We start from the raw sequence: 15,542 nt of genomic DNA, 5'->3' as shown, positions 1-15,542 counted from the left end.
AAAAAAAAATAAAAGTTGACATAACTGCCACATGACCAGACTCACCTGCTGAGTTTTGGGGCAGGGTGGGGCAGTCACGCACACATTAATTGGCCATCTCTGCCGGTGCTGCACCTCAGTGCAGGAGGCTGGAATCGGAGCAGGAGGGATGCGCTCCCTTCCCCTGGGGCAACAGAGACCCTGAGCCCACACAGGCCGCCTCTGCTCCCCGCTGCCCTGAGCTGTGTGGAGGGGGACGTGCACCTCCGAAACACCGGGACATCAGGCAATAGGAAGAATTTCTTCACAGAAGGGGTGATTGGACCTGGGAACGGACCGCACAGGGAGGCGATGGAGTCGCTGTCCCTGGAGGTGTCAAAGGAAAGACTGGACAGAACCTGGTGCCATGGTCTACTTGACACAGTAGTGTTTGGTCTTAGACTGGACTCGATGATCTCAGAGGTCTTTTCCAACCTAACTGCTATTCTGTGATAACGAGCCTCTCCTCCTCAGCGCCCCGTGAGCACCTCAGGCCCACACCGACTCCCCCGGGCAGGCACGGGCCCCGGGAGGAGCTCCAGTACCAGTAAAACCCCGTCCTCCGGGGCGCAGTGACGGCAATTGCCGAGATTGAGAACAGCAACCAGGGAATAGAGAACCAACTCCGCTTTGCCCGTCCGAGCAGCGGCGGTAAACAGCGGCCGCGGGAGGCGGGGCGGGCGCGCCCGTGGCCGTGCGGGAGGGAGCTGCGCTGCGTGAGGGGCGGGCGGCCGGCGATGCTCCCCTCACGCCCCGCCCGCCACCACCGCCGCGGCTGCCGGGCTGGGCGAGGGTGGGAACGGACGCTGCTTCCCGAGCAGGCTGTCCCGGACAGGCGCTCTCGGGAAAGGCTCTCTCCGGGCAGGATGAGCCCAGGAGGTCGCTCCCAGGGCAGGCTGTCCCCGGGCAGGCTGTCCCCGGGGAGGGCCGTCAGCCCCGCCGCCATGTCGGGGGGGGGGGGGGGGCGCGGGGCTCCCCCATGGCCGTGACGCGCGTTGCCATGGCGACGGCCGGGCGGCGTTGGGGGGGTGGCGGGATGACAACAAATATGGCGGAGAGGAGCAGGACGGCAGAGACGGGTCAGTGCCAGCCGCAGTCGCCTGGGCGGGGGGAGAGGGGGAGTCCCCCTTCTCCAGGGGCTTCTGGCGGTAGAGGGGGCCTGGCTCGCAGCGGAGTGTGGAGACGGAGCCCTTCTCCTAGGGGAAACGGGGGGGTACCTCTGGCCGAGGGCACCGAGGTGGTGAGGGGACCGCGGCAGAGACTCCTGCCCAGGGAGCTGTGACGAAGGGCAAAGCCCCTTCCCTTCGGTGATGAGGAGAGTCTGCCCAGGGACAAGGTGGTTGCGGGGAAAGCTCCTTCAGGCAGGTAGGGAGGGAAGAGCCCCCTCGTTCCAGGCCAGCCTGAGCGGGACTGACCCGCTGTGGGGTGGAAGGTGTGAGGGCCGGAGGCCGGCTCGCCCGGCCTGCACTGCGGGGCCGAGCCCCAGCGGGGCAGAGGAGGAGGCTGATGGTGGAGCAGCCCGCACTCTGCTCCATCCTCCCGCACTCTGCTCCATCCTCCCGCACTCTGCTCCATCCTCCCGCACTCTGCTCCATCCTCCCGCACTCTGCTCCATCCTCCCGCGCAGGGGCAAAGGTTGCGGTGGCAAAGAGCAGAGCAAACCGGCGGTGCAGAGGAGCTCCCCTTACACAAGAAACGACCGCCTGCGTGAATTAGCATGAAAAAGTAATGCGTGAAGACACAGGTCTGGAGCTGAAACTGCAGCACAAGGCTGATAGCTTGCGGGTTGACCTGCAGGTGCTGCTTTACCTGTCTGGGAGGTGTGAAGTGCCCGGAGGCTGCAGAGGGACAGCGAGCAGCACACCTGACAGCTCCCATCCCTTACGCTGTTACTGAGGATTTCTTTAAGGAAGCTGCCAAATGTTATTCTTCCTGTTCAGGATGTATTAACAATGGTTTTAACTGTGTTTGTGTTGATAAGTTTGTGAAGCTGAAGTTTTGTGTCTCCTCATAAATGATAAGGACCCTCTAGGTATAGGGGTCTTTCCTTTGTAACAAAATACAGTTATGGTCTTTTCCAATCCACATGAAAACAAAAGCCCTCAAAATATAGTACGAAAATTAGAGATGCTAACATTTGGAAGATGGAACAAAGATGACAGTATTCCTGAATATTTAATCTCCCACAGTACCATACATAAATTATCTGGGTTCCTGAACCAGGAGTTCATTTTCCCAGCCTGCTGTGTTAGCTGCTGCACCTCTGCTTTTCAGCCTCAGAAGTGCCTCCAAATAAATATGCATTACCCATAGAACTGATCTTGGATTTTTGGGCCACTTAAGGTGAAAAATAGGGATAAGTATGTCAAATGTTGTTTTGTTCTGGGGAAATGATACTACAGAGTCTACAACTAAATGGATTGTCCATATGGTTTTTGAACTCCCTGTATTCAGCCATACTATTTATGAACCTGTGGAAAAGCATTGTGAAATTTATTGTGTGTTGATCTTGTCCATGGGGCAGGTGATTATTTTCATCCTCTGCAACACTGCTAACACAGGTGATCAGCTGTGCCTGAGCTGTGAATCAGGGAACAGATCTCCAGTGGCCATGGGACTTTGTCAGCTTTCCTGCCAACCCCCTGTGCCTCTGCCCTTGTCAGTAACTTCAACATGAATGTAACTTTCATACTATTTCCAGATTAATTTACCCAGTGTTCTCTACTGTATTAGTTAAACCTGCAGCTTCACAATATTTGCTTTTTAATTTTAACCTTGCCCAGAACCTTTTCTGCTTCAGACCATTGCAGCTGACTAATCAACGATCTTGTCATAAATGTTGTGTTTCAGCTTGTGCTGAATTCATGTTTAGTTGCATGTCCTGGTACATGTCTGCTTGAGTTATACAATGTTTGTCTGTACACTTTGCAAGTTTAATTTGCAGGTCCTTCTGTTTTGGAAAAACCAGATAAGGAATTAAAAATGCAAAGAACCACAAAGATAGGGAGAAGACCCAAAACCTTCAGAGAAGAAGAGGCAAGTTTGTGATCTTGGCCCACTTTTAAGAAAGGTCACGGAAACTAGTGTGGGAAAAAAAGGTGGGGTGATTTGGATTTTTTCTGACTGTCTGCTGACACTAAGTTGACAGGCAGGTTCTTTCCATGGCAAATCCCTCAAAGAATCTCTATTTTCTTCTCCTTTACTGCTGGGTGACACTGACACTGTTGTTGAACACATAATTGGGGAATGTGCTGTGCTGCATCCTCACTGCTTAGTGTGTCTTCATCATGTGTGACATCTTGAGCAGTCTTTAGGAGATACAGGAATGTAGCTCTGGAACCTGCCTTTTGCACAAATGCAAGGAGAATAAAGCCATTACAGAAGGACTGAACATTTTTCAAACCATATAAATCAATTTAGCCAGTATGAGTATGTTATACTTGTTGGATTTTTTTTTTTAAACAGCAACATCATGTTTTCAGTCGTGGATCAGAAAACACAAGTAATAACTCTCATCATCTTATCTTCCTATCTAGAAATAGTGCTGGTTATTTTCAGTTTTTGCATAAGGAAACCATATTACAGAGAAATTGAAGGTAACTTATTCATGCCTTAAAGCAGCACAGATTGCTGTGATGGACCATTCTTTACTGATTGAGTTCAGAACTCAGGTTTGACAAGAGTCCATGTCAGAAAAAATACAGTGTGCACTTAGAGATAAGGGATTATAAAAATTAGGTTTCTTCCTAAAAGTTATCTGACAGTGAATGATGCACATCTAGGATGCATATGACCTCTCTAAACTCTTAGATTTGAGAATATGCTGTGTTAAGATGTTTTGTAAATTAATTATACTTTATAAAAATTAAATTTTTTTTATAATGCAAGAATTTTTCATTTCAGTTTTATTAGTATCTCTGTTATAGGGAAGTAAATATTGTAATATGTCTTATACTGGTAATTATTCTTACTCTTTCCCTGTATACAAATATTTTCATATTCTATTCCTTTTCCCTGTAGAAGATTTTTGTTTCTGTTTTTTGCAAATTCTTAACCTTTTTTATCTTTTTAATTGGGGAGGGGGATTAGGACACACAGAATCGCATGAAGCATTTCAGAAGAGGGATTTCCATCAGCTTTTAGTCTACTGTTAAGTTCAGCATTATTCTCTACATCATGGTAGGTTTCAGCCAATCTATATATTTCAAGTAAAATTTGGACTTAATATGGAAGGTAGATTATCTCACACCTGTCTGGTACAGAGTTCATATTCTGCTGCTGTCCTCCTCAGACTAGGCAGACATCTGCTCTAATCCATCAAAATAGTTTCTGTATTCTGATGTTTGGTTAGAGTCCTGCAAATCGGCTCACTTTACTCAGAATTAATCATTTTCCCATTGTAGCTGGCTCATTAGTCCTACCTGCTTTCATGAAAGTGTTTAAATCAGCTTTTTGCAGTAAACTCTGAATTTGTATGACTCCTGTTTGGTTTTCCAGGCTGAAACCTTTGTCTCTCAAGCTGGGAATCCAACTTAAAGCAATGTAAATCTTCACAAATGAAGTCTGCAGGAGGATAAAAGTGATTGAGTCTAGTTAGTTACTCTCAAGAGCTTCTTGGTTTGATTTCCAGCTGTTCTGCTCAGCTGACCTTGCTGTCATAAGCCTCTGGAAGATACAGGAAAACAACCAGTTTAGTTAAGTTTCATCAAAACCAGATGAATGTTCTTTGTTCAGTTCTGTAGCAAAGAGGACATTTTAGTTTCACTAAGGAAGGTTTATTAGTAGGTCGTAGTGAGTACAGAGTGCCTGGATTTGCTAAATTTTTTGGCCCATGAACCAGATGAAAGTATTTTCCAATTTAGAATTTCACTAGTTATCTCATTCTCCCCAGGTTTATGTTCAAGGCATCTGTATTACCTTCAGAGGACTTGCATCTGGAGACCTGAATGATCAAAGGGTGCAGGTTATCTCTGAGTTCTGTAATCGTTTTCTATCTGAGGCAACTGAATATTAGCTTGGATTGACAGTTCTAATATGTGTTATTCCACAGTTATTGCTAGTCATTTTGTGGATATTAGTATTTCTGGTATTTCATTGTGTCATTGCCACTGAAATCATAGTGAAAACAAGAAAAGGCATTTACTCATAGTACTGGACAGGATATAAATAAATGTCTTTAGACCAAAAATCCTGGTTATCGGAATGAACAGGCTTCCCAGCTGAATGTGGAGTTTTTTTATGTTTATTTACATGTCGCCATTGGTACCTTGCAGAGTGGTGTTGAGTCACATTTCATGTTAAGAATGGTTGGAATTTTCAAAGCTGTGACCTGGCTTCAGGGAGAAAATCTGCAAACCTCTGTTGAATGCTCAAGCCCCACCCAAAGTTTGTGTAGTAATTAGCGTTCCTAAAACACTTAGTGGTGAGCTCCTTATTTAAGAGATCTGCACATGAAGAGGCCAATAGAACAGCGGTGTAAATTCTGCAGTATTTTCTGATTGATTTTAATATCAGAGTGCTGAGTTGGATTGTTTTGAAGATAGCTTTCCATTATTCTTTCAAAAGAGGATAGTTATTCTTTTAAAAATATTTAATCACTTATGGTATGACAACATTCTAGTATCAGGAACATAACTGCTTTTTTCAGTGGCCTTAATTGTTAAATAAAAAACCAAACTATATAAGAACATAATTTATTTGTCATTAAATAAAGTCTTTTTTGGTAACTAATTCACTGACTTTGTCATGAGGAAATTTGAAAAAGGAGAGATCAGCTAATTACTTTAATAATATTATTTAATCTCGGTCATTAAAATAACACCATACGTCAGTGATACTTCTGATTATCCAGGTAAAGGTAATTTCTACAATTGAATTAACTTTTCCTAAATGATTTCTGAATTTTAAGGTGTATACAAACAACAGAGCTTATTTTGTAATATACACAACTAATCTGTAAACATAATAGAATTCCAGTGTTTGGGAAGAGACATTGCAGCCTTCTTGCTGAAAGGGATCTGCCCACTGTATCCTCCTATCAACACGAGGAGGCTTCAAACGTCAGTGGAACTCTGTGTGGGGACTGGGCCCTGCCTTGCAGATGTTCACACAGCAGAAAGAGCTGTTTGCAGCTGTTTATAAAATGCTGCAGGGTGGATTTGTAAACAAATCTAAAATGGGTTTTGTTCAATAAAGACATTTGCCAGAAATTACCGATTGCATTGGTACTTTTTAGCCAGAACAGTTGGAAGTCCAGGGGACATTAGAGAAAGGTTTCTTAGTAAATCTAAGGTCCTTTGTAAGATTTTGAACTATTTCAGTTTTAAATGTATGAGTTGAAATATTTGTTGAAATTCTATACAGAAATTAACTCTAGTCACTGGAGAAAGCTATTATAGTGATCCTTAGACTTTGCTGCCAGTAGGTCGCTGTTCAAGCAATTTCCAATGTTTTTCAGTTATCCAGTGGAAAAAAAATCCTCACTAGAAAAATTCATCGAAGAAGAGCTGCTAATATATTTTTGGTACTTAAAGCTTTGATCATATTTTTGTTACATAATTTGCCATATAAGGAGACCTGAGAAATACTAATGAAGGCTTTATACAGCCAGAAGATATAATTTCAGAAAAAGAAAGAAACAAGAATGTGTTGCGTGTTCCAGCTGCCATTTTTGAGTGGTTTACCATTTCCTAGCCATATTTCATACATTTTTTTTCTTTGACAAATAATCAAAGCTTTGAAAAGTTACTTACCTCGAGCCTCCCAACGTTTTTTCTTTCAGTGAAGTTCAAAGCACCCTATTAATTACTAGCACTTGTGAGAGGAGGCTTTTGAATTTGTAAAAAGTAAAATGAGACCTATTGAGAATTTTAATAGGTTTTATACTGAAATTTGTAAAACAGAAGTTTCTGCAAGTTTCTTTAGTGTGGTTCTCACTGCTTTTAGTAGGCAAAAGTCACATGCAAAAGACCAAATTAACCTCAGAATGCATTTAAGTGGCCTACATAGCTTTTCTGTTTTTGGTAGTGGAGCTACATAGATTTAAAGCTCAATAAAATAGGTTTTTAAAGTCATCTCCCTATTTTCCAATGGAACCAGCTTGATCTCCACATGGGGCCACTAACAGGACTGGCACACTCAGATCTGCAGCACCAGCCTGCCCTCCAGGTGGGACACCTCACACAATAGCTTTCAGCTGCCACAGAAGAGGTGGACAACTCGTCTATACTGGGAAATTTTCCTTCTCTTCCTCTTTCCTCCACAACACCTGCTTAGGGATAGAAGTCACAGAGGAAAATGGCTGAATAGTCATCATTACCTTTTTTAAAGTTTTTAATGAAGATGTCTGATAACTTGGTAACAGAAAGCAGCAACCCCTGGATAAATGAGGTGCTGGAGGACATGGAGGGGAGTTTGTGCAGTTATTTCCTACCACTGTCACAGGGATGCAGACGTGCTGCTTTGCTCACAGTGGTGCTGCTGGATGTAGAGCAGCTCCGGCACAGCCACCTCCAGCACTCTTGTTTCTGGAGGATGGATCATGCTGCCCTTTTCCAGAATGGTGGGAATCTTTTGAAACAAGCTTAGATTTCTCAAGTGATTCCCCAAGGTAGTTGGCATGCAGAGCCTGGGTGCAGAATTGCCATGTTTAGATTGCATTGTCCCTGAGATAACAAGTTCTTCTGGGCTCAAGCTGTGTCTGCCTTTAATCTATATTAGAGGTAAACCGATTTATAATTACTTGAAGTTGGTTATGGGTACACATCAATGTAGCCCTTATCCCAGATTTCCTTGTCACATTGTCCCCACAGTTAATTTTCTTGACTTTGCCACAGAGGCCAAGCCTGCCATTTAAGAAGTGCTGTATTTGTTAACTTTGGATTTTTACATACGTTTTTAAAGTAATTTTACTATTTGTATGGTGAAATGGTTTGGAAAACTGCTCTACAAGAATAATAATGACTTCCATTTCATTTTGTCATAGACTCTCAAATTCAGGATGTGGACTTCAGTATTAAATCTAGGGCTCTCATCCTGCAAATGTTTGGTAGTGAATTTGATGTATTTGTGTATAGTAAAGGTTTTTTGTGATTGGTTCTATTTTAGGATAAGTAATGTATAAATGTTAGAGGCTAAAACTTACATGTTCTGATACATATATTTTCTAATATATATATATGTATCCTTGTTCTCTCAGTATAGTTAACTAGCTGATTTCATGGTTTCATTATGTCAAAAATCGAGCACAGAAAAGGGAATGGAGGAAAAAGTAGTTGTTTTAAATTATTATTATTAGATGAATAAGCTCTCTACTGATCCCATTTACCTGCTAATTCACAGAGCTGTTTGCTTAGCAATGGATCTCACAATCATGAGTGAAAACTGGCAAGATTTTCCTTTTACATTTTGTTTCATAAGCACCTTGGAAAATGTGTTGAATTTCAATCTCCACTCAAGCAAGTGGAACATCAGTTCCCGTGAATCACCAGCGCAGAGCAGCAGGAATCCATTGCAAAGAGAGCCCTTTTGGATTCATTGCAGCTCTGCTGATGTGTTTTCATTTGCAATAAGCAGCAGAGTCACTTTGCCATTACAGACAACTTCAGTGCTGGGAAGCCTGGCAAGCGGCTATCAGGTTTTCATGCTTATAAAATGCAGATGAGGTAGTATGATGTGTTAGATTAATGAAAAATTCCTCAAATAACCTATACAAATCTGAAAGCAGCAACATTATTTGATGGGAACTGTCCATGTGAAATAGAATTGTGAGATAAAGTTGCCTCTCTACTACTTCCCTACACCCAAAGCCTGTGGTGCTCCGGAATATTTTGTAACTAGGCACAATATCACTGTATCTGCTGGTTATTTTATTTCTGAGCCGTACAAATAAACAGTAATTTGATCTCAGAGCTTTTTCTGTGTAAGGCATCTTGAAGGTGGAATTTTTGGCTTGTGTTCTGAATACTTGAAATATTTTGTATGCATTTCATATTCCCATAAATATTGTATCAACTTGGTATTTGCTTAGTTAAAAAACCTGCTGAATATGCTGTATTAGTTATTAGTGTTCTCTGTAGTTTTACTCCTGTTATGTTGCTGATGCAAGACAGTTAATAGTTTGTTTGTTTTTGCTGGCATTTTTTATGTTAGAAAATGGGAATTTTGAAACAATATTTTTTTTCCTACATGATACTTTGTGAATAAAATAAAACTGCAATGATCTAATTGTTTGAAATGAAATACTAGATTATTTTCTTAAGGGAATGTGAGTGGACAATGCTTGGGTCAAAGATATTCTCAGTGGTTTAGAATACTACTTTTTGGAATGGACTGTTTTGGAAAGTAGGGGGAAATGCTATTCTGAATGAAGAAGTTAAACAAGTTGTTTCAATGGGTAATTATAACTGTGGCAGTAATTAATAGTCTAATTGATTTCAGCAACCTGGGGGAACAGATTATTTCAGAAGTTGTACAACAATCTCCAAATTATTTTAAATATGCAATAGTGAAGAAGAGTGTAACTCAAAAGTGAAGACACTGTGGCTGAAATTACTGCTGGCTTAAGTTAACTGGCAGAAGACATCCCTACATCCCTAAACAACAGGTGAATAGGAAGCAAGAGCCAAGGAAAATAGCAGTTTAACCAAAGAAGGATTCAGGAATGGTATGTAATAACCAGGATGGAATTGTCTGTGCACTGAGGTTGCCCAGTTTTCAGTTACTGCACTCATGATGAAAGCCCCAGCAGCTGCAGAGACCACCTTTCTTCCAGTCACCTGGGGAATACAAGATCTTGAAGAGAGAGATGGTGCTGTGCAAAGCTGCTGATGTGTTTCCCCACAGGATTTTGTGCCTGCACTGGAACCCTCATGGAAGGCCCAGTTTCCCATGGATAAAGATTCATTACCACCATAATGATGTTAGTGGTTGAGTCAGGAATTGAAGTCTCCTGAACACCTGAATTAGTGATAATCAAATATTTTTTAAAAAATGTGGACAGGTGCATCTGCAAGAAATTGACAGTAGTTGCAGTTTAGGTATGAACAAATTAAAATAGCTGTTAATAGTGGGTTTGGTATAATGCCACAGCTGATCTGTGTTGAGTCTCACCAGGCTGCTTGCTTGTGAAGAATAGCTGAGGATGAGATAAAAGCCCTATCCAAATTAGAAAGCACAGCTGTATTCCCTCAGTGCTAACCCTGGAATAATGTCCATGATCCAGCTTGCTAGCTCAGCATCATGGCTATGCTGTCTTCCTTTGGCCGTCCTGGGATTCAGCACATAAACTTGTGCTTCCACACTATGGCATAGACATCTCTTTAAATATAAATTTAGAAAGTTGCTGTTCAATCAGCAGACATAGTAAGACATGAAAAGTGCTAGGAAACTGGCATGAGCAGGCTAATTTTCATAGACAGAAAAAGTGCTGTTTATATGTTCCATGCTTGACCTTGCTGATATTCTTGAAAGACTTCCATGGTACTTCATACTTGGTATTTTTAGGAGACGTCTTTTGTGGACAAACATTTTGAATGTGATAGTCAGGGCTGAGGAGTCTGAAAACTAGGACAAGAAATGAAGCCTTGGCCTTTTGCAAAAGCTGAAATCAACCTACTTCTCTGTTATATCAAGAATATTTATTACCTATTGAGTCCTTTCCAGTTCCCCAGCTGAGAATCAGTTGGTCCCCAAGAAAGGAGATGCAAAAAGTTAACTTGGAGAGATTAAACTTTGTTAGTCACTGAAGGCTATATAGTCTTGGGTCAAGGTCATTGCATCAGTTGCTACATATAAGATGCTTTAGTTACATTTAGCTTGGCTCAATGTGAGTTAGCTTTAGTTTAGAAATTTATTTTGTCATGACTTCTCCCAGTTATGCTGTCAAGTGTAAGTGAGATAATGTGCTTTTGGTAAATCAATTCCTCACACCCAGGGCAGCTGTTGAAACATTGGTATATACAAATTGTCCTGGAGTATATATGGATGTATACACAGCATACATCCATGAATCTCTCTTTCCTTCCACTTCTATCCTCCCTCACAAATAACACAAATCCAGATATATGAAAGCTGATTTGTTTCAGTATTAAATAGCATGGGAAATACTTGCAGCATTTTAGGATGGCTGTAGCAAATACTAGTGAGTAGCTTCAACCACCACCATTTTTTTCCAGTTTTGTGAGTAATACCAGGTTTTGCCCTTACCTGAAATTTCCTCCACTACAATTCCAAACCCTGCAATTGCCTGCCTGCTTGACTCGGTATTTTTTGCAGGTCACACGCCCTCCTTGTCTTTGGGAAATCAGTTGCATACAAATTTCAGAAAGGTATGGGATGCCAGGCAAGAGTTTCACTTCTCAAAGTTCTGTAATACCCCACAAAGATAGCCTTTAAGTCTTCAGTTTTTTACCTGCCTCAGAATCCCTAGACACAGAATTTCCCCTGGAATGATAGGAACATCCACAAATTTTTTGATCTTGACCTAGAACTTGAATTCCTGTGCTCTCTTTGACTGGTGTTTCAGCATCTCCTCTCATTCACATGCAGACCTAATTCTCTGAGCCATCCCTTATTTCCCAGAAAGGGTGGACTTGCTGATAGTTTTTTGCAGATGCAGCTCTGAGGACTAGTTTAACTCAATAGCTATTATCTTCTCTTTTGTCTGCTATCTGGGGTTGCATATAATGTGTAATATTTTTGTTTACTGTTTATATGTTTTATGCTTTTGTTTGATGTGTTTTTCTACTTAAGTATTGCTACTATAGCAACTGTTGCATCATGTGATACCTTTGATGTTATCAAGATACCAAATACTTGTTAAAAAATAAATCTATATATAATGAAATTCACTGATCCATACAATGTTTTTAAATAAACATCTTTTCAGTTAATGTATTTGATACAACTGTATTTTCCATTCTTTTTATTTTTCATTTATGGTAGAATTTTAGTTTAGAGCTTATAAGTGCAGTAAAAAGAGTAATGGAATTTTTTTTTCTTGCTTACTGACTTCAAAGAATTAATTGCTTTTTAAAATTTTCATTAGAAAAATCTGTTCATACCTTCTTGGACACTTTGGATTTCACTAAAGTAATACAAAAAATTCCATTGCCATTTGTCTCTAACAGAAAGGTAATATCCTTGGGGATAGCCCACACTGAGATAACAAAAGAGTAGGTTTGAAGTAAAGCTTTTAGGTTGAGGATTGGAAACAAATATCACGTATGAAACAGGTGCAAGTCCACACAAGCTGACTTTTCCTCTGTTTCTATAAACTCATAAGACAATACCAGCCCCTGGGCACAAGGAGTCATTGTGCAGAGCATCTGTCTGCCAGACATCTTCAGTTGAATGTTCTTCATTGGATTTTGGACAGGCTCTATAATTGACCTTGGACTGATAGTTGTGTCTCTGTGTGGATCTGGTCTTTTTGAAAGGACCATGTAGTGGAGATTTCTCATCACCTTTTCACACATGACCAGCCTGGTGGTCAATGCTTTGTTCTGGGCTAAGCACCTCGTGTATCTTTGTGTCCCTGCTTGCCCTGGGCTTTCTGCTCAGTATATTGCAGGCAAAGTCCTCTTTGTGGTGCCACTCAGCCTTTTGTAGGCACCACACGTGTCACCAGCTTTAGGGATAATCTTTCTTTATGTATTTGCATATGAGAACAAGATTTTCCACCCTGAGCTTTGACTCAGATGCTTATTCCACACCTTCTGCCAGAGTAAAGGAATTTGGGTACTTCCATCTAAAGAGGCATGAGGTATTTACATATAGTTATGCTTCTAACCCAAAGTAGAAATTGATGGTGGATTAGCTAAGGAGTCATGTTAGGAAGGTTGAAAGGTAATATTGTTTGGTAGCCTCTGAAGAAAGAGTAACTTGTGCAATAAAATTAAGGACCCAGGCCGTAGATTTTCATTCCTATTATGCAATCAGCCACAAGCCCTTTCAAGTCCATGGCAGTAAGATTGCAGTTTATTCCTCCTGACTACTTTCAGAACCTGTGCAAATCGCAGAATTTGCCTGATAATCTCTGCTAAACTACAGTTCATCTTTACTTTGCTTGTGTTCTTGAATATGAATATCATCTCAGTTTGGAGACAGACTTGACAAGCAGTCTGTTGGTCAAACCGTAGGAGGAAAGTAATTGAAGAGACAATTGCCGTAAAGCTGCTTTATCTCAAATTTGTTTTTTAAATGACAACACGGCGTTACTATTTTTTAGAACTAGACCAAGCTGTATCACAATGCCTTCTTGTGGTAACCAATATTTTCCTTGTTCTGCTGGACCTTTGAAATAGGTAATGGTGACAGAATGGGCACAGTACCCCAGTGTGAGGCAGCAGGTGTGGCTGCTGCTATGCCTGGTATTGTCTCAAACCCTGGGATTTATGGTCTAAACATATTTTTTCCCCTTTCTTTTCAGATCACAGTGCCTGTGATTTAAGTTCATTTCAGATTGACAGCACTCTGCAGTATGTTTAGATTCTCCGGTTCATGGCCAAACCTTGCTTCAGGATACATGGCTCTGAAGATCAAAATGACAGTTATGTTTTCTTCTTTTTCTTAGCATTTTTAAGTCAGTGGAGCTGGAATTCCAAGGTCCTGACTGCTGCTGCCTGTAGGATTTTTAGAATGGCTAGAGCACATTCAGAAGTCATAGCAGAAATAGCTTGTCTTCATGAATATCAGTGTTTCTGAACCCTAGGGACAATGATATAAAATATTTTATTTAAAAAGAAAAAGTCAAATAATAAGTGAACACGATCAGCTATTGAGACTATATTGAGACTTGTATTAAATGTTATCATTTAAAATAATTTTGCTAAAAATGATGTTGTTTTCAGGTTTTTGGAGCAGATACTGTCATTGGCATAACTTTCATAAGTGCTACTTAGCCAAAGTGTGAGTTGAGCAGCGTTCATCTGGAGACCTGGTATGTTTTGGAGCAATAGGAGTTGCTATTGGTCATCTGAATGAATTTTTTTTGTTGTTGTTGTTGCAAACTGTCCTGAGAGTTCAGATTCACTTCACTGTGTGGGTTTCTATTAACAGTACTGCTCAAGGCTGATGGAGCTTTTCTAGGATACCTGGAAATGTTTCCTAGCCCCTGGATGATGAGGATCTGGCTATTAGATACCACAGACGTTTTCAGCAGCAAAATGTATCCTAATTTTATTCTAAAAGAAGGATCTCATAAGAGAATGCAAGGTATCTTGATGACATTTGTAACTAAAGAAAGACTTCTACAAAGTTGCCTTGCAGTTGTTGTTTTTGTGTTACCTCACCTTTCTAATTGCTATCATTGTTAGGGAGTAAGTGAATGGTGCAGGTTTCCCAGGCAAATTCCTGCTATATTTTTCCATGTCTGTTTTAATGTGGCTGTGTTGTCCTACCTAAATGTAGCATGAGGGTAGCTGCTGGCTTCTAACTCCCTGGGTTTTCCTGTTTGGCACTTCTGGAAGCTGAGCTCGTTGTTTACCCAATTCAAAGAGGTTTTCAATTCAAATTTCTAGAGGTACCTTCCTCTAGAAACTACAGTGTTTAAAGAAAATGTACTTAAATTTGCATGATGTTTATTGTAGCAAATAACTGATTTCATCTTTTCCTAAATGGGAAAAAAAAAAAAAGAAAAAAGAAAAAAGTTGTCTTTACCCTTTGAATTTAAGAAGGGCAAAGAAACTCTGGAAATTTCCAAACTCTTCCTCCCACGAATCCCAGTCTCCTGGAACTGATTCTATTAATTTTCACTAGTTTGATGTGAAATATATCCACAATGACAATAGTGATGAATGCAGATACCAGAAGATTCTGTCCAGGTTTTATTTTAAAGCCTTATATACTTACAGAGATTTCAGGCACCTACAGATTTTATACCTGATAGAAAATTACCATTAAAGTTTAATACTGCAGTAAAAGTAAATCCAAGGGATTTGCTGGAGCCTCCTGGAGTTTAAGCAATGAAGAATTAGAATAAAATAGCTATGTGTCTTACAACCCATAAGAAAAATAATTGACGAAATAAGAACTACATTCTGAGACAATTTCTTTGCTAGGTTTTGCCTTTGCTTGTCTTATCTAACCTTTTTTTCAAAGGAGAATCTGGTCTCCTTAAGTGGAATGTTCAGGATGTACTTCAGTTAATTCTCTTTTTTCCCTTTCAGTTTGTTTCAGATTGAAGAGCTATTTCCCTTCCCCACAAGCTTCTGTCATACATCTTTGCCTCCAGCCAGGAAAATCTGCTTAGGGCTCCCCAGTTGTGAGGACAGGATCTCTTTATTGGCCAGAGGACTGGAGCCCAGGGTAGCTGTTCTCTCCATCTGAGGGGGGTAATGTATTCCCAGCACCACTCTCTGCATCTGCTGAACAGACAGGCATGAGGCCATGTTTTATAATGGACTCAAACAGCCTCCTTTTCGGGCAGTGGTCTGCCCTTTCCTTTATCACCCAAGGAGAACATGCCAGAAGGGACATGGTGCTGTTGTGCTGTTTAATAATGTGAAGTTCAAAGACAGCAGTTT

At 41.0% G+C, this 15,542-nt stretch overlaps 1 protein-coding gene across 1 annotated transcript in view; it reads left to right on the top strand.

Annotated features, from left to right (window-relative positions):
- Positions 1-825: 825 nt before the first annotated feature.
- LOC131580845 (BEN domain-containing protein 5) overlaps positions 826-15,542 on the top strand; it is an 880,930-nt gene continuing 866,213 nt past the window's right edge. Inside the window, exon 1 of the mRNA XM_058842532.1 lies at positions 826-1,097. Within this exon, the coding sequence (XP_058698515.1) occupies positions 998-1,097 (100 nt within the window). The 5' untranslated portion in view covers positions 826-997. The remainder of the gene's footprint in view (positions 1,098-15,542) is intronic.

This window comes from Poecile atricapillus, chromosome 7 (assembly GCF_030490865.1).
Source record: "Poecile atricapillus isolate bPoeAtr1 chromosome 7, bPoeAtr1.hap1, whole genome shotgun sequence".
Lineage (NCBI taxonomy): Eukaryota > Metazoa > Chordata > Aves > Passeriformes > Paridae > Poecile > Poecile atricapillus.
This window is presented reverse-complemented; position numbering and strand designations above follow the sequence as displayed.